A 17,973-nucleotide genomic window follows, 5' to 3' on the forward strand; every position below is an offset into this window, starting at 1 on the left:
TTCTGCCCCCTTCTTCCTTACTACCTCATTCCCTCTTTCTCCTTTTTCTCTATTTCCTCTAATTTCGCAGCGGCTTGTTTAACGCATAAAGTGAGTTCTCAATTTTTTTTTTCTTTCTCCCTTCTCCATTGCTCTTCCGCAATATCCACACCCCTCCAAACAGCCTTCTTGACAATTGCCTGCACAATTGGACAATTGCTTCGAAATCCAACCCGCATGCTAATTGCAACCTAGATTCATCATGCCCTCCTCTACTCTCTCCGCTGGCAACGGCGTGCAGTCTGCCAACGACAACATCACCCGCTTCGCCCCTCCTAGCCGTGTCCTCTCGCCCACCCAACACAGCCTTTTCCACAACAAGACACGATGCTTCGTGTAGTAAGTCTTGGGACTCTTCTCCGACCTCGACATGAGACACTAACAAGAGATCAGTGGTATGCAACCCCGAGCCGTGCAGGGCATGCTCGACTTCGATTTCATCTGCAAGCGCTCCACTCCTTCCGTAGCGGGTATTATCTACACCTTCGGTGGTCAGTTCGTCAGCAAGATGTACTGGGGTACCAGCGAGACCCTCCTCCCCGTCTACCAGGATGTTGAGAAGGCCATGGCCAAGCACCCCGACGTTGATACCGTTGTCAACTTCGCCTCTTCTCGCTCCGTCTACACCTCCACCATGGAGTTGATGGAGAACCCCCAGATCCGCTCCATCGCCATTATTGCCGAGGGTGTGCCCGAGCGTGTAAGTTCTGCCTCTCGCCTTGTTATCTCGAATGTATTGCTAACGACCACCAAAGCGTGCTCGTGAGATTATGGTCACCGCCAAGGAGAAGGGCATCACCATTATTGGCCCCGCTACTGTTGGTGGTATCAAGCCCGGTGCGTACAAGATCGGTAACACTGGTGGTATGATGGACAACATTGTCGCCTCCAAGCTGTACCGCAAGGGTTCCGTCGGCTACGTCTCCAAGTCCGGCGGTATGTCCAACGAATTGAACAACATTATCTCCCAGAACACCGATGGTGTGTTCGAGGGTGTTGCCATTGGTGGTGATCGTTACCCCGGTACCACCTTCATCGATCACTTGCTCCGCTACCAGGCCGAGCCCGAGTGCAAGATCCTTGTGCTGCTCGGTGAGGTCGGTGGTGTTGAGGAGTACCGCGTGATTGAGGCCATCAAGAACGGCACCATCACTAAGCCCATCGTTGCCTGGGCTATCGGAACCTGCGCCAGCTTGTTCAAGACCGAGGTCCAGTTCGGCCACGCCGGTGCCTCCGCCAACTCCGACCTCGAGACTGCTGTCACCAAGAACAAGGCCATGCGTGAAGCTGGCATCTACGTCCCCGAGACCTTCGAGGACCTCCCCCAGATCCTCAAGCAGGTCTACGACGCTGAGCTCCAGAAGGGCAACATCACCCCCGCCCCCGAGCCCGTTGTGCCCAAGATCCCCATCGACTACTCCTGGGCCCAGGAGCTCGGTCTCGTCCGTAAGCCCGCTGCCTTCATCTCCACCATCTCCGACGACCGTGGCCAGGAGCTGCTCTACGCCGGTATGCCCATCTCCGATGTCTTCAGAGAGGATATTGGCATTGGTGGTGTCATGTCTCTCCTGTGGTTCCGCCGCCGCCTGCCCCCTTACGCCAGCAAGTTCCTTGAGATGGTTCTCATGCTCACTGCCGATCACGGTCCCGCCGTTTCCGGTGCCATGAACACCATCATTACCACCCGTGCTGGCAAGGATCTTATCAGTGCTCTCGTTTCTGGTCTCCTGACCATCGGTTCTCGTTTCGGTGGTGCCCTGGATGGCGCCGCTGAGGAGTTCACCAAGGCCTTCGACAAGGGTCTCAGCCCCCGTGACTTCGTCGACACCATGCGCAAGGAGAACAAGCTTATCCCCGGTATTGGCCACAAGGTCAAGTCCCGCAACAACCCCGATCTCCGTGTCGAGCTCGTCAAGGAGTTCGTCAAGAAGCACTTCCCCAGCACCAAGCTGCTCGATTATGCTATCGCCGTTGAGACCGTCACCACCTCCAAGAAGGACAACTTGATCCTCAACGTCGACGGCTGTGTCGCTGTCTGCTTTGTCGACCTCCTCCGCAACTGCGGTGCCTTCTCCCCCGAGGAGTGTGAGGACTACATGCGCATGGGCGTCCTCAACGGTCTGTTCGTGCTCGGTCGCTCCATTGGTCTCATTGCCCACTACCTTGACCAGAAGCGCCTGCGCACCGGTCTTTACCGCCACCCCTGGGATGACATCACCTACCTCCTCCCCACCCTCCAGAAGGGCGGTGCCGAGGGCCGTGTCGAGGTCAACCTGTGATTTTGTTTATGACGTTTTGCAGCGCCGTCCGCTGGCATATAGTCCGTCCGTTCAGGGCGGTGGAGTTCGGATGGTTCATCCCTTGGTTTTTCTTTTTTTATGTTTTCTGAGCAGTTATGTGTATCGACGTACCTGCGTTCATGTGGCATGACCAAGTTGACGGGTTGACACTCAAGAAGGGTGCAACCCGGCTACGGATCTGATTTAATTCGTTTTGCAGTAGATGACTAGACCTCTTTGGGAAATAATGAACGTGCCATTGCCGCATGATACTTTTTTTTTCAGTGTACCTACGTAGTCTCTAGCATTCGTCATAGTTGAAGTATTGAGAGCTGAGCTGAGGCTTCTTTGCCCAGATGGGCCGTGCGCCCGATTAGGAAATATCCTTATCGCTTATCAGTCGCAATCTTTTCTAGCCTCAACTTCAGCTTTCAAGACTCACCCACCTTGCATCCTCTACTCAGCACACTACCTCTACACCCAACTCATCACATAATCCTAACGAGCCGTACAGTGCTCTATCCGTACTGCTTCCAGAGCCCCCAAACCCACACCAACAACACCACCAACCTAACATAACATAACCACTCCACACCACCATGGTCCGCCTCAAAAACCGCTACCTCCTCGTGGACATCCTCTACCCAGACCCAAAAACCTGGCCCACAACCCCAACAACAAAACCACACAACCCCCAACTAGCAATCCACTCTCCAACCTCCGACGCCCTGACCCAAGGCTTCCTAGCGAAGATGATCCGCGAATCCGTCGCAGAGTTATACGGCGACTATGGAATCGGCAAGCTAGGCGGCGCGTCAGCAGGCGGAATAACAAGTGAGTTTCATTTCCATTTCCCACCCTGACATCCAACCCCATTCATCCATAGAACAGCCAACTAAACTCAACCCTATAGTAAAATACCTCTCACCAGCAACATCCACAGCCATCGTACGGTGCCCGCGCGCCTCCTTCCGCCTTGTCTGGTCAGCTCTTACGTATATGTCCGGCGTGCCGGAGCCAGCGAATGGCCCGAAACGCGGGACGGGACGCGAGCGTGGGTGTGTTTTCCGCGTGATTCGGGTTTCGGGGACGATGCGGAAGGCTGAGGAGGAGGCTATTCGGAGGGCTAGGAGGGAGATTGTTAGGGTTAAGGATGCGGAGGAGAGGGGGGTTCTTGGGGGGTTGGTTGGTGGGGCGTCTGCTGTTGTTGATTGTGTCATGGATGAGAGTGAGGATGAGGGGATGGATGATTGAGATTGGATGAGGATTAATGAAGATGCAGTGGGTAGGTATTGTATTGTACAACTTTTTTTTATTCTTTTAATGAGATACCCCGGTTTTTGGTGCGTTAGGTTATGCATGGTTATTTTCGGCTATCGTACATTTATCGTATCATATTTGACGTTTAGATTGGCTGGGAAGTCGTTGGAACAGGATGATTACTTGCGGTGCACCCGCACACCACTGTCTGGCATATCCTTCTTCCACTTCTCCAGTTCCTCGTCGTAGTCATGTCCGTCATCTTCGTCGGGACCGCCATCTTCGTCGGGTCCGCCATCCACCGCACCCGTCGCCTCAACCTGGCTCGCTGCATTGCGTACACGAACTTCCTCCTCCAAATCCTTCTCCTCCTGCTCATCGTATTCGTCCTTCGCATCCACCCAACGCTCTTGCACATCCCGCACGTCCGTAACACCCATGCCCTCCCGAACAGCTACTTGCCAGACGGTATCGTTGGCGCCCTCGGCGGGACCAAAGGCATATCCGGATGCACGGTCGATGGCGCGCAGGAGACTCATCATGCTCTTTTTGTCCTCGACGGCCAGCGTCTCGAAGGCAACGAGTCCGAATTCCTCTACTAGGTCGATGATGGTCTGGTTCAGCTTGCCAAATTTCTCATGTGAGAATCGCGAGGACTCGCTTTCCAGTTCCGGGAGTAGGTACGTGAGATCTTGTACTTCGGTGTAATAGTCTAGGTTGAAAGGGAGCGGGGCGTAGTTGGCGAGGTTGTCGATTTTGGTGAGGACGTTTAGGTGTGGGAGGTCGAGTTGGAGCATGGCGCGGAGGGAGAGGAGGAGGGCGGAGATGTACATTGAGGGGAGGGTGAGGGTATAGGAGTCGACAAGGTGGACGACGATCAACTGTTTCATAGGGAGCCTAGTTAGCTGGGTCTCCTTTGTGCTGCACTTGAGATTCTGCTGCCACTAACCCGGATGCCCATCTTCTGGATCTTGTAGAAGATGTTGCGTAATGAGGCGTGGTGTGTAAATAGCTCAACTTGCCCGGGACAGTCGAAAAGAATATAATCATCTGAGAATTCATCAAAAACCAGTCAGTAAATGTATATAAACAGGAGATATATCAGACATACCACCAAGCTCCTTCAGTCCGTTTTCCAGCCAGTCGAAGTTGTTTTCGAGCTCTTCAAGAGCATATAAGACACCACCGTTCGGACCCAACTTGTCCTCTTCCATAATGTCCTCTAGTGTAACCAGATCACGTACGTCCAGCGCGCATGGATACGAGGTCTTGTCGTTGGCGGGGTCAAGGTTGACGACAGAGCACTTCCGGCCGATCGCGCCCAGGAACTGATGCATGCCATTGCAGTATGTGGACTTGCCAGCGCCCGGTGGACCAATCACCAGCTGGGCAAAGGGCATCTTGTCAATTTCACGAAGATGTGAGGAATTGTGTTTGTGCTTAAAGCAAATGATGTCAAGCCGTTTGGTCTTTTTTTCCTTATCGATGCAGCGCGGGGAATCAGAGGGCGGTGACGACGGCAGAAAAGGAGACGGCCAAAGGCCCCGGGAGCTTGGGGTTTGATCTTCTACAACTCCGCAGCTTGCCCAAGATGACTTCTCGTGAGTAGCTCTCGGAATTTCTTTCTCTTGCAGTTGAAATATATCTAATTCCTTATTGCAGATCAATTAACTGTGGCATCCCCACCCACGGATGCTATCTCGGCCTTAAAGTTCTCCCCAGACCCCAACTCCGCGCGAATCGTGGTTTCGTCATGGGATAAGAACGTGTACCTGTACGACTTGCGTGATGAGAATGGAAAGGTTGGAGAGGGGAAGCTATTGCAGAAGTTTGAGCACCGCGCTCCTGTACTGGACGTCTGCTTCGGCGAGAACGAGAACGAGATCTACACAGCTGGACTGGATTGGGACGTGAGAAAGTGAGTTATTTTGATTGGTTCCTACTACTATCACTCCTACAATTGCAGTCCATGATTTATACTGACTGACTAGGATCGACCTCAACACCTCCGAGCAGACCGTGCTCAGCAGCCACGAAGCTGGCGTGCGCCATGTCGTATACAGCCGCGAGCACAATATCGTAATTTCCGCCGCGTGGGACTCAACACTGCACATTCACCAACCCGATGCCGGCGCAAACCCTGACTCCCTGCCGATTATCGTCCCTCTCCCGTCGAAACCATTCTCAATCTCCGCAACCGCCACGAAGCTGATCGTCGCAATGGCATCGCGCGCATTGCACATCTACGACCTCAAAGCGCTGGCTCTTCTCACCGCACAAGCAGACAGCACAGTCCCAGGGGGGAACCGAGTTGAAGTTGAGCCTTGGCAGCGCCGCGAGAGCAGTTTGAAGTTCATGACTCGCGCTGTCGCCTGCATGCCTGACGACGCTGGGTATGCTTCATCTAGCATTGAGGGTCGTGTTGCAGTTGAGTGGTTCGACCCGTCGCCTGAATCCCAGGCCCGCAAATACGCTTTCAAGTGTCACCGCCAGACTGGTGAGGATGGCGTGGACGTCGTTTACCCTGTCAACACATTGGCTTTCCACCCTGTCTTTGGTACCTTTGCGTCCGGCGGCGGTGATGGTGTTGTTGCGCTCTGGGATGGAATATCCAAGCGCCGTATCCGTCAATATCAAAAATACCAAAACAGCGTCTCATCTGTTGCGTTCAGTGCGAGCGGCCAGCATCTGGCCATTGCAGTCAGCCCTGGATTCGAAGATGGCCATGACGAGGTCCCCGAAGGTACAGTGAAGATTTACGTACGAGAGTTGGGCGAGACGGAGGCCAAGGGCAAGGGCCCAAAATAGGTCCGGGAAAACATCTTTTTCTTGATTCTATACTGAAATGAAGCGTCTGTCCAATGTTGATACCACACACGAAATCTAATTAAAAAAAGTCCAAAACACAATCGCAAGCATGAACTCGTTCAAGTTCCAATTATAGCATTCTTTTCCAAGGTTCAACAAAAAAGGAAAAATCTTGGTATCATCTACATTATTTACGTAGTCTCATATTTATCCTCCAACGTTCAACCACTAGACGTCTACTCAGCCTTGCGAACAGCGACTGTCCCATCAGCCATACCGAAGTAGGCTGCAACGGGCCGCTGACCACCAATGCCACCGGAAGCACTAGCCTGGGGGCCGGTCAGGCCCTGGAAAACACCGACCTCAAGCACACCGACAATCTCGTTGATCTTGCCAGCCAACGCACCAACCGACCACACACCATCCTTGCCATTACCATCCTGGCCAGCCTCGAGATCGCCCTTGATCAACAAGGGCTTGAAGGGAGCATCGATAATGAAGAAGCCCTGATCGGTCTTGAGGGGACCTTCCTTGGCGCTCGCGGAAGGCCGGATGGCGGGGTTGACACTGCCGAGTTCCTTCAGCTTGAGGATAACGCGGTGGGCGGCGATCGGGGCGACCTCGATGGGGATTGATTTCCAGTTTGTGAGGAGGCGGGGTTGAAGTTTGCGGTGGTCTGAGTATTGCGAGCGTGAGTTAGTTGAAGTGGTAAAGAGGAAGAAAAAAAAAACCCAAAAAAAAAGAGTTGGCTGGTCTACTTCCGAGCACCACCCAACGCGAACCCCATAACTACAACCAAAACGAAGTAAAGATCATAATTAGATCCGATCAGAACTTACCAGCAACACAGATAAACTCTTTCGCTTGCATAGCGACGATCTTCTCCTGGAACAAGCAAGCACCGCCGCCCTTGATGCAGTTCAGATCCTCGTCGACCTCGTCCGCACCATCGAACGCCACATCGAGGACAGTGCCCAGTGGAATAGAGTCGTACTCAACAGCAGTCAATCCCGCACTGATAATCAGCTGCTTGGACTGGTAACCGGTTGGGATGTACTTTGTGGCGGAGGTGTCGACACCGAGGTTCTTGATGGCCTCGACGACGTACACGATCGTCGTACCACTGCCGATACCGACCCAGCGGGCATCCTTAGGGTAGTGCTTCTCGACGGCGACCTTTGCGGCAGCGCGCTTGGACTCTTCGACGGCGGACATGGTGAATTGGAGTCTTTGGTGACTTTGGAGGGTGCTGCGAAAAAGTGTGGGGATGGTGGGGAGGGTAAGTCTACGGCAGAGGAAAAGAGGGGAGATGAGGGTTGGTTGGATCATGGAATGCTCTTTATAGACGCTCTTTAGAGCAAAAGGTTCGTAGTTTTTGAGGGAAAAGAAAAATAGAGAATGGAATTAAGCATAAAATAGAATATAGGACCTTACCCTTGGTTAGAAGTCCTCTGGCCACTATAACGTCACGTTACAGTTGTGGGGTTTAGCACTTATAAGTAGTGTTGTTATTTTTTTTTAAATAAAATCCAGACCTAGTTATCCTAAATTGATTCAATCTTATATACAGTATGTCTATAGATTATCAGTGTTCGATTGATAAATAAGAGGAAATGGGTATAAGTCATGTCGGATCAGTATACTCCGGACCTAAATAGGATGGACTACTCCGTACATAGTTACTCTTCATATAATCGAGGACAACAATGTCATAATATATTTTACATTTTTAAAATAAAACCCCCTTGAATACCATAGCTATAAACAAAGCAAAGAAATTGCATATTGGCAGAACTCCTAGGAGCATAGAACCTAGCCATACCGTCAATTAGCTTGAGCGTTTTATCATAGTTATAGGAAAGACCGTACTCAGAATAGTATCGATGCCGTATTTCTTAAAGGTGTAGCTTGCACCGCCTTTTTGAATCAGGTACAATGTCAGTTACCATTTTTGTAGCTAGTTCTCTCCATTCCTTTCTCCAAACAGGGGAGGACACAGGCAGGAAGATCCTCCGCGAGAGCATGTGCGAGCGTAGCAAAGGCGAGGACAACAATGGTCAAGTTCATGTTTGGTGATTTGGTCTTTTGGAATTGGCCAATTGATGTGTAGACGAGTTCCCTTGGTGTAAGGTGAAATTAGGGCAATGAATGGTATAAATACATCGTGGACTATAATGATATAGGTACTAAAGTTTTGGCCGCTAGTTACACCTCTGTTCTTGAGGTGTAGTTATATGATTGTACGTATGTATAATGTCGTCTGTCTTAGGCGTTTTCTTTTACAGACAAAAAACTGAAAAACTGGTCAGTCTCTCAGAATGATGGTTATCCTTCTCATATAAGCATGACAGCATGGAAGTGGGATCCGCTAAAAGTGTTGCTGGTGTGTTAAATTCAACAACAAGACCTCGGTCCATCACTGTCACTCTACCAAAATCCCAAATGAATTTCAGCCTATGCGCAACATACACAATTGTCCAACCATGGAACTCAGTGCGCAGCAGCGAAAGAATCCGTGATTCCGTCTTGTGGCCAACACTGAATTTTATTAGAAGGAAAGGGAGAGGTTATGTGATAGTATACTGGGGCGCTAAACTCAAAAAGGCAAAACCAGTGAGGCTCTTCGTGGCCTGGATTATCAGGCCATCACATGCGCTTACTAAAAACAGTCGCTCATCAACAAGTTGACATCCACTGCTCCATCATTTGGGAACTCGCATGATTCAAGAGCAAATGCTGTAAGCAACACGAGAAGTATTACAGACCAATAAATAGGAAATGGTCTGAGATTCAAAACAAAGCTCTATCACCTCCCCCGCACTACTTGATATCCACCATGACGGATGCCTTCCCCGCCGCCCTGACAGGGCCAACCTCCAAGGAGCGCAAATATGATCGACAGCTCCGCCTGTGGGCAGCAACTGGCCAGCAAGCACTTGAAGATTCTCATGTTCTGCTTGTGAATTCTGATGGCCCTCTCGGCCAATACAACACCGGTGTGACTGGCGTTGCTGGCGTTGAAACACTCAAGAACCTTGTTCTGCCTGGAATTGGTGGTTTCACCATCGTCGACCCAGCAATAGTCACCGAGTCTGATCTAGGTGTAAACTTCTTCTTGGAAGAAGAGTCCCTGGGCAAGTCCCGTGCTGAGGAGACATGCCGACTGTTGAAAGAACTGAATCCAGATGTCGAGGGAAATTACTCTCTCAAGGTATGATTTTCCATATCTCCAAAATTATATGATCCTTGACTGACTTCTGAAATAGCGTGTTGAGGAGCTTCTTATAGACCCTGACTTCTTGCCCCAGCATAAGCTGGTGATTATTTCCGGCCCAATGAGACGCTCGACATTGGTACCTCTGACCCAGGAAGCAAAGCAACTGGGTATCCCCGTGTTGTACCTTCACTCAGTCGGGTTCCTCTCCACCTTCTCCGTGCAATTGTCGGCTGAATTCCCGATTGTTGAGACACACCCAGACCCAGAATCAACTCAGGACCTGCGTCTGCTCAATCCCTGGCCCGAGCTTGTCACCGCCGCAGCCAACCTGAATAACCTGGACACCCTAGATGACCATCAACACGGCCATGTGCCCTACATCCTTCTTCTGCTTCACTTCCTCGAGCAATGGAAACGGTCCCATGAAGGCAATGCACCGAGTAACTACAAAGAGAAAACCGAGTTCAGAGAGTTTGTGCGATCCCAGACACGCACTTCTAACCCAGAGGGCGGCGAAGAGAACTTCGATGAGGCAGTCGCTGCTGTACTGAAGACAATCTCACCATTCAGCCTACGCAGCTCGATCCGCGAAATCTTCGAAATGGACCAGTGTCAACAGCTGTCAGCATCATCCCAAGATTTCTGGGTCATTGCCTCAGCCATCAAAACCTTCCACGCATCCCATGGCGTCCTACCCCTCCCAGGCTCTCTACCAGACATGAAAGCCCAGTCCACAGACTACGTGTCACTCCAAAACATCTACAAGGCCAAAGCGCGACAAGACGTGGAAGAAGTGACAGTAACAGTACGCCAGCTCGAATCGCAGCTCAGACGCCAAACACCGGCAATCCCAGACCGAGATATCGAAGTATTCTGCAAGAACGCCGCACACATCAAAGTCGTGCTTGGTCGCGACATCCCGCAGATAAGCATCGACAGCGACGCGTCAACACTAAAAACCATCCGAAACGAGCTAAGCGTCCCGGACTCCCTGATCCCGATATTCATCGCGACGCAGATCCTTGACTCGGTCGTTGATGAGATCCAATCGAGCAGCCGCGAAAAGGAACATTCTGTTGACGATGACGGGCTGTGGAACAGCCACACGGAACGCATCCTGGCTCTGCTGACTGCGGCGGATGGATCGGCCGTTTGTCAGGAGGCGCGTGAGCAGATCTCTCGTGCGATTAAGGAACTGCGTCGGGCTGAGGGCGGCGAGTTGCATAATATCTCTTCGTTGACGGGGGGCTTGGTTGCGCAGGAGGCATTGAAGGTGATTACTAGACAGTATGGTCCGCTCGATAATACTTGTGTCTTTGATGGCGCTAGAAGTAAGAGCGAGATGTACAGGCTGTGAGTGGGGGGATGGGATTTGCTATGGACGTGCTGTATGCAAGACTCCAGGTACTCGTCGAATTCGTGGAAACTTTACTCAGAGAATGTTATGATTTATGATCCAGTGATATTGTGGGTTCGTAGATCTCAATAAGTAGCATCCGACTATGTAAATGGGTTGTTTCTTAAATGGGTCAGAGGATATGTGCAAACCGGCGAGATTGGGTCGTTCTTTCAGTGACATGCTGGCGCATTTTCATGTCGTAGTATATGGGATATGTAGATCTTCACTCTAACGTGTTCAGCCAGACCAGGCCTAAAACGATATGGTGTGTCTGCTGAAGCGCGGTGACCAGTTAAGGATATCCTCGCGAGAATAACCACAATTGATCCAACAACCACAGAGAGCATTTTCAGCCCTCGGTGCGACCAGCACTCAGCAGAGATGATATGAGACGGATATATGGGCAGGTTCATTCCTGATACACAAACGACATTTCCGTTACGGGCCATTGGTGTCTTCATCTTTGTATATACTCCCTGGCGGCGGGGCTGTAATCAGCCAAGGCATGAACTAATAACCCGAGTCTCTCAACGTTTCCTCGGCTTCTGATTTGCACGATTTCGCTTAGGACCCTGAGGTCCACCCTTGTTCTCATAAAGCTTCTCCTTCCCGAACGCCGAATCAGCAATTCGCAAGTAACTGACCACACCCTGATCAACGACAGCCATGACGACATTACGGTATCCATGTCGCAGTCTCATGTACATCATGCGGTCCATTTTCTCCCCACGCGGGGGATCAAGTGGCGTGCTTTCGAGCAAAGCACCGAGTTGCGTCATAGTGGGCATAGTGGTTTGGTCGCGTGTGCTGACGACTGCGATACGGAAGTCTGGAGTGGGGGGTGAGGACTTTTTGAAGGGAGTTGAGGGCTTGTAGATGTGGAACACGACGCGGAAGGGTGGTGTGGTATCAGAGGTGTGTCTTTCAGGCGCAGTGACTGGGTCGTACCAGGGGATGATGGCGAGCTTGCGGTATACATCCACTAAGAAAGATTGTCAGTATGAAAAGCTAAGATAGTTGCCGAAGAACGATATGTATAACTCACTGTAGTGACGGTGAATGCCAGTGCCGATGATAGGGCCAGTTGCCGTAGAGGCTGTCGAGCGAGGGTCATGGATCCAGTTGAAAAGTGACCCAAGCATACCAGCCAGGCCGGGGCCATGAAGCTTGGGTGGTGTTAAATCACTAGCACCTGAGGCTTCTGCATCTGGTTTCTCGATGTCATCACACCAGCCAGGCGCTCGAACTAGCGCATAACCCAGACGTCTGAGGCCAGTGTAAACTGAGTACCGCTCAAGCGTCAGACCACCGCGGCCCATGAAGCATGCATATGCAGCCTGCAAGCTCATGGGGACAGAGAGATCTTCTTCTCCTGGGCCCGCGACCGATCCGGAAGGACTAGGCCACCGGATATCCACACTTCCTCGCTCAATAAGATATAAGGCTTCCTCTGGCAACAGCCACACACGGCTTGATGAGTCTGCCTGGCCCATTGTCTTGAAGAACTGGCCCTTCGGGTTGGTCACGTAAACACATGCGTCGGGGGATATCCTGGCAGAATTGGGCAAAGGCCGCGCAGGTTTGGGGGTAGAGTCCGAGCTCTTTCCATCTTCTCCACTCGCTTTCGGTGTCGCGCGTTCAGTTGGAGCTGGAGGGACATACCCGTCGGGTGCGTAGAAAGCTATGACGCGGGTTTTGGTAGCGTGGAGACGGGGGTATGAGAGCGCATTGTGCATGGCCCCTCGCGAAGCGGAGAGTACATCGGCTTGAAGTTCTGTCGGATTGGGCTCGAAGTCTTTCTCACCGCGGCGCGGAATACCGGGGGATGAATCGGCAAAGCTGTAGAGAGATTGAAGGTAAGCAATCGGTAATGGAAGAAGCGATGGAGGACAATGGAGGTTGGGTTCGCCATGCCAGAGGAATAGTTTTGTTCATACAAATTTAAGTGGTTCAAGAAGCGGAAGTCCTGCGTCTCATCGGACAGGTCGACCTCGGGCTGTGTAGAGGCATTTTCAGGGGCACGAATAGCGTCCTCGTCTGCATCTGCCATGTTGAATTGTTTGTTAAGAATAAATTAGAGGCTGGAGTTTCGGAGTCAGACTCGGAGGGGATTAGAAAAGGCGAGCTTATCGATAAGCGGGTTTTTTTTTCGTCCGGCAGAATAATATCTATGTTGGCCCACGGGGGATGTTCCCAAGATCATCAACCTTGGAAGGTCAACATGAGTTTACAAACAGTCTTGAATGAACATCCCTCTAGCAAATATCTTATCTCGTCATTCAGCAATCTTGGAATGTTGATATTTGCATTCTTAACTTGTCGAATCCTATGAAATAGCATGATTGTTCACAGCCTTTGCCGCTCAAATATATCGAGCCGATATTGCGAGTCCTCTCTATTGCTTTTCCAACATCACAACTTGACTGCCATAGTCACCCTTAAAGGGGAATTGCAGACCTATATTCATCAAGGTTCCACCAGTGTAAACCACACCATCATCAATCTTGTAGGAAGCCTGCTCATCCAATCCCTGTAACCTAACGCGGGGCCATGAGTGATCAACATTTGGAGCGAGCTGGAAGACAAACAACACAGCCTTCTGACCATCCTCAGCGATGAACAAAACAGCAGGCCAATTCGAGTCCTCTGGAAGGTTCAACCGCCACATATCACCAGTAAGAACAATGGGGTTTACCTTCTCAGCGAGAGCAATGAGCCCCGGCAGAGCCGCCTTCTCGTCAGCGTCCATTACAGCGGGATCAAGCTCCAAGCCAAAGGAGCCGCCCATCATCGCGACATGTCCGCGGACAGCCACGGGGACTGTGCGGCCAGTCTGTTGATTCGGCACTTCGGACAGGTGAGCACCCATCGCGCTAGGAGGGTAGGCGAGTGAAGTGCCAAGCTGGATGGTGATGCGATCGATTGCGTCTGTGTTGTCCGATGTCCAGATCTGCGGGAAGTACTGAAGAACACCTGGGTCGAAACGACCTCCACCTGACGCGCAACCCTCCCAGAGGACATCGGGGAATTGGGTTGTTAGTTCCTCAAAAACGCGGTACAGTCCGAGGATATAGGCGTGGCTTGTGGCTGGGGAAGGCATCTCGTGAATGCCTCTGTTGTTATCCCACTTGACGTAACTAATATCTGCACTCTTGAGGACATCTGAGACGGACTTGATGATGAAGTCCTGAACCTCAGGAAGAGCGAGATTCAATACGAGCTGGTTGCGTCTTTCGGTGCGAGGGTAGGGTCCTGCGTGTAGGACCCACTCCGGGTGCTCGTGATACAGAGTCGAGTTCGGGTTGACCATTTCTGGCTCGAACCAGATACCAAAGCGCATGTTCGTTGACGAGTTAGCGGCTTTGAGGTCCGTGATATTTTTCACAAGTGGCTCCAGGCCGCCTGGGAACCGATCAGGGTTTGGGATCCAGTCGCCCAGTCCGGCATCGTCAGAAACACGTGGGTATTCCTTGCCGAACCAGCCGTCATCCAGAACGAAGAGCTTGGCGCCTACTTCGGCGGCTTCCTTTGCCAGCTCGTAGATGCTGCTCTGGTTGTAATCGAAATACAGTCCTTCCCAACTGTTCAGCAACGTAGGACGATCACTGGTAGCAAACTTGCTCTTGATGAGATGGTTGCGGTACAAGCGATGCAGGGAGCGTGACATTCCACCGAGGCCATCCTTGGAGTATACCGAGACACATTCCGGGGAAGTAAGAGTCTCTCCGGGCGGCAGAGTCCACGAGAGCTGACCAGGGTTGAAACCCAGAAGGGCACGTGTGAAACCCTGTGCACCCTTCTCGACGTTCACGGCGAATGAACCTGTGTACACAAGCGAGAATCCCCATACCTCTCCTTGGGACTCGGTGGCGGAGGGATCTGCCAACGCCAGGAAAGGATTGTGGAGGTGAGAGGAGTAGCCAGTGGAACTTCCAAAGCTTTGGGTACCGTACGTAACCCTTTTCCTCTCGCGGTGCGCTTCCCTCGCCCAGTCTCCACGAAGACTGATCATGTCCAGTTCCTCAAACGGCAAATCCACGCTCAGACTGGCCAGAGACTCGATTGTGATATTTGCCTCTCCGTGATTCGTAACATTCACGCTGCGCACAATAGCATCGTGCTTGGGGAAAATTGAGTAGGAGAGGTCCGCAGCCACATCGCTGTACTTGTCATATAGACTGATGATCAAAGTGCTAACATCCTCTTCTGTGCCTGTCGTGGCTGGCAACCCAGGCAGAACGGGCTTGCCGGCAATGATCTTGTGCGATTTGTACTGGAATTCAGATACGGTATACCCTTCTGACTGACGAATACGAATCGCAGGGGTCCGGAAATCCCCTCGGCCTTGGTCTGGGAACTCGCGGCGCACACGTCCTATATGACTATTCCAGCCATTGACGTCGCCTACAGTCTCCAGAGGGATATTAGCTCCAACGGAGCCGCCGAAATGGTCTCCTAGGAGATCACCAGTGGTGTTGTCCACATGGATGCGGTACGAAACATTTTCTCCATTGAGAGCAAAGAAAGTACCGTCCGCCGCGATTGCTATAGGATATGTGGTTAGGTTTGAAACTAGAAAAGACAGAAGCAAAGGACTCACGCTTTGTGCTCAATTCCTTAGCCATAACAGCGGAGGAATGCGCAAGTAGGCCAAGGCATGTAGCCACTGTAACACCCCTTGATAAGTAAATCATTTTTGCTGTGCTTTTGACGGAATTCAAATCTCAACCAGGGAAATACATACCTTTTTATATCTTTTACCCCGACGTCTTTCCCCGACGTCTTTTCCCCGACTTGTGGGGAGATTATATGCGGGTATTCCAAGGTTGGCTCGTACTATGTAGATCTCAATCAAGTAGAAATGGGTCTCAATTGCCAAGAACAGACTTCTATGAGTCTGCTGAACTATCACTAGTCAAATTCCCATAAAAAAAACCACTTCGGCGATACTCACAAGTATATATGATGGGGTTTATAAGTGTGGAGTCGAAAATGCGGAGGAAACTCCGGGGATACTCCGTGTCGCGGGCGGTTTTGAAACTCGCTCATTGGCTTTTGCACTTTTCAATCCCGACGCAGTCCGCTTTAACTCCTCCATTTTGCCAATGATCTAGCAAGTGGTCCTTCTTTCTTTGGGAATAATGAGACCAGCAAAGGCCTGTGCGACATGTCGGTAAGCCAGTCATACCCCGGTCCAACAGATCCCGGACTCATATAATATGTCAGTGAACGTCGACGAAAATGCGACATTCCGGCACCCGGTCGCTCGTGCAGCTATTGCTCCGCCCGGGGCCTATTTTGTACTCGGAAGCACCTCTCCGTGCCGAAAGGATCTTCTACACCAGAAGAATCAACAGCTGGGACCGTGTCTCTACCCGAGAAATGCACTTTACCAGATCAACCCCTCTGCACTGAACTAGTGGAGCTGTATTTTGATTATGTGCATGATAAATTTCATTCTCTCTTCCATCGACCAAGTCTGATTGAAGACATACGTCGAGGACAAGCGCCCGAGAATTTAATATACGGCATTCTCGCATTATCGGCACGGTATGCCTTCAACTCGGCCCGAATGAACAGAATCTAACTCCGGTAGATTTTCAAATCACATTTCCTTTGCCGACACAGATCCTCGAGAAAGAGGGAAAGGATATACGAAAAGATGTGAACAATTACTCAACTTGAATGATGTCTCTTTGACAACAATCCAAGTTTGTGTCTTGCTCGGCGCTATTGCGGTAGTAGATGGAAATCCTTCCTCGGAGACCATTTACTACTCAATTGCATGCCGTATTGCCCAACTCCTTGATCTCCCAAACTGCCGTGCTTCAAGTCGTGTGGAACAAGAAGTAAACACAAGAGGTATTGTAGTTTATACGGAACTACTCGAAAATATCCACACATCTAACATCTAATATAGTATGGTGGACTCTTTGTATGATAGACGTCTGGTCCTCAGCAGGAGTCCGACTCCCACGACTAATGACCCCCCAACCAAACGTTCCGCTCCCAATGAACGAAGCAACCTTCCTCGCCATGACCCGCACCCAAGGCTTCACGGTATTAGTCTCAAACGACCGCGCCTCATCTCTCCTAGCACAAATGGTCCTCCTAAACCGAATCCTCTTGGAAATCAACGACTTCAACACCAAAGCCGCCGAAACAAGCCTCACTGAAGAATACATAAAAATAGCCATCTCAACTCTCTCCGCCAAACTCTCCACCTGGCTCAAAAACCTACCCGCTCACATGCACGACACACCCTCCAACCTCCAATCCTACGCCTCCCAAGGCCAAGGCCACCTCTTCGTAACTCTATACTTAGGCTACTACCACTACGGCCAAATGCTCTTCTACCGGTTCCTCCACGAAGACGTCCGAGGGCACACACCATGCACGCACTTCTACGCACAGCAGTGCAAAGAACACGCCGTTCGGCTCTGCGAGATGATCTACCGCTCCGAGGAAGTACCGGGTTGCGCCGTGCTGTACAATATGGTCGGCCATGTACTCGTTATAGCGTCTACGGTGCAGATCCATACGTTGCTTTTCGGTGATGAGGAGAGTGTTGTTCGGGCGAGGGCGAGGCTCGAGAGGAATTTTTGTATTCTGACCAAATTGCGCGCGCTCTGGCCTACGCTTGATGTTTGTATGGAGCGGTTACAGGCTTTTCATCGGGCTTGTAGGAGCTCGGTTGATACTAGTTTTTGTATGGATAGGTGGATGGTGAAGTTTTTGGTTGAGTTTGCGAACCCGGTTAGGGATAAGGATGGGGGTGGGGGTGTAAATATGCCTTGGGCTTTGGAGGAAATTGGGATTTGTTAGATAGACTCTCTGTATAGTTAGTGGTTGTTTGTATATTGTCGAGATGTTGAGGAATTCTATAGATCGCACTAGGCGGTGACGAGAGCGGTCAATTCGATATATATTGTGCGTTTCATGCCCAAGGTGGATGATGCCCCTGACAAATT

At 51.1% G+C, this 17,973-nt stretch overlaps 9 protein-coding genes across 9 annotated transcripts; 5 read left to right on the top strand and 4 right to left on the bottom strand.

Moving 5' to 3' along the window:
- Positions 1-241: 241 nt before the first annotated feature.
- On the top strand, positions 242-2,318 carry N7455_009498 (uncharacterized protein; the record flags this gene model as incomplete). Its single annotated transcript, XM_040954694.2, has 3 exons — positions 242-378; positions 433-739; positions 795-2,318. 3 exons carry the CDS (start codon positions 242-244, stop codon positions 2,316-2,318), a joined length of 1,968 nt encoding a protein of 655 aa, XP_040814991.1.
- Positions 2,319-2,917: 599 nt separating this feature from the next.
- N7455_009499 (Rpp14/Pop5 family protein) lies at positions 2,918-3,572 on the top strand (the record flags this gene model as incomplete). Its single annotated transcript, XM_040954589.2, has 2 exons — positions 2,918-3,152; positions 3,232-3,572. The coding sequence occupies 2 exons, from the start codon at positions 2,918-2,920 to the stop codon at positions 3,570-3,572; spliced, it is 576 nt and encodes a 191-aa protein (XP_040814987.2).
- Positions 3,573-3,757: 185 nt separating this feature from the next.
- Positions 3,758-4,978, bottom strand: N7455_009500 (GTPase GPN2; the record flags this gene model as incomplete). The annotated part of the gene is made up of 3 exons (XM_040954750.2): positions 3,758-4,459; positions 4,528-4,628; positions 4,690-4,978. The coding sequence occupies 3 exons, from the start codon at positions 4,976-4,978 to the stop codon at positions 3,758-3,760; spliced, it is 1,092 nt and encodes a 363-aa protein (XP_040814957.1).
- A 191-nt stretch (positions 4,979-5,169) lies between these two features.
- Positions 5,170-6,386, top strand: N7455_009501 (WD40 repeat domain-containing protein; the record flags this gene model as incomplete). Its single annotated transcript, XM_040954707.2, has 3 exons — positions 5,170-5,179; positions 5,241-5,496; positions 5,570-6,386. The coding sequence occupies 3 exons, from the start codon at positions 5,170-5,172 to the stop codon at positions 6,384-6,386; spliced, it is 1,083 nt and encodes a 360-aa protein (XP_040815027.1).
- A 48-nt stretch (positions 6,387-6,434) lies between these two features.
- On the bottom strand, positions 6,435-7,788 carry N7455_009502 (ribose-5-phosphate isomerase RKI1). Its single transcript, XM_040954599.2, has 2 exons — positions 7,226-7,788; positions 6,435-7,062 (listed from the first exon to the last, which is right to left on the bottom strand). Exons 1-2 carry the CDS (start codon positions 7,713-7,715, stop codon positions 6,623-6,625), a joined length of 930 nt encoding a protein of 309 aa, XP_040814796.2. The 5' UTR covers positions 7,716-7,788; the 3' UTR covers positions 6,435-6,622.
- A 1,298-nt stretch (positions 7,789-9,086) lies between these two features.
- Positions 9,087-10,996, top strand: N7455_009503 (NEDD8-activating enzyme E1 regulatory subunit). Its single transcript, XM_040954741.2, has 2 exons — positions 9,087-9,597; positions 9,653-10,996. Exons 1-2 carry the CDS (start codon positions 9,223-9,225, stop codon positions 10,958-10,960), a joined length of 1,683 nt encoding a protein of 560 aa, XP_040814989.2. The 5' UTR covers positions 9,087-9,222; the 3' UTR covers positions 10,961-10,996.
- A 533-nt stretch (positions 10,997-11,529) lies between these two features.
- N7455_009504 (tRNA-splicing endonuclease subunit SEN54 family protein) lies at positions 11,530-13,052 on the bottom strand (the record flags this gene model as incomplete). Its single annotated transcript, XM_040954639.2, has 3 exons — positions 11,530-11,984; positions 12,048-12,841; positions 12,940-13,052. The coding sequence occupies 3 exons, from the start codon at positions 13,050-13,052 to the stop codon at positions 11,530-11,532; spliced, it is 1,362 nt and encodes a 453-aa protein (XP_040814950.2).
- Positions 13,053-13,233: 181 nt separating this feature from the next.
- N7455_009505 (alpha-galactosidase) lies at positions 13,234-15,708 on the bottom strand. Its single transcript, XM_040954781.2, has 2 exons — positions 15,603-15,708; positions 13,234-15,547 (listed from the first exon to the last, which is right to left on the bottom strand). The coding sequence occupies exons 1-2, from the start codon at positions 15,694-15,696 to the stop codon at positions 13,398-13,400; spliced, it is 2,244 nt and encodes a 747-aa protein (XP_040814918.2). The 5' UTR covers positions 15,697-15,708; the 3' UTR covers positions 13,234-13,397.
- Positions 15,709-15,999: 291 nt separating this feature from the next.
- N7455_009506 (Zn(II)2Cys6 transcription factor) lies at positions 16,000-17,827 on the top strand (the record flags this gene model as incomplete). The annotated part of the gene is made up of 4 exons (XM_065606220.1): positions 16,000-16,175; positions 16,229-16,552; positions 16,599-16,864; positions 16,923-17,827. Exons 1-4 carry the CDS (start codon positions 16,144-16,146, stop codon positions 17,825-17,827), a joined length of 1,527 nt encoding a protein of 508 aa, XP_065460183.1. The 5' UTR covers positions 16,000-16,143.
- Between the last annotated feature and the right edge of the window lie 146 nt (positions 17,828-17,973).

Source organism: Penicillium solitum (genome assembly GCF_028829755.1).
Source record: "Penicillium solitum strain IBT 25940 chromosome Unknown utg000008l_segment0_segment0, whole genome shotgun sequence".
NCBI classification, from domain to species: domain Eukaryota; kingdom Fungi; phylum Ascomycota; class Eurotiomycetes; order Eurotiales; family Aspergillaceae; genus Penicillium; species Penicillium solitum.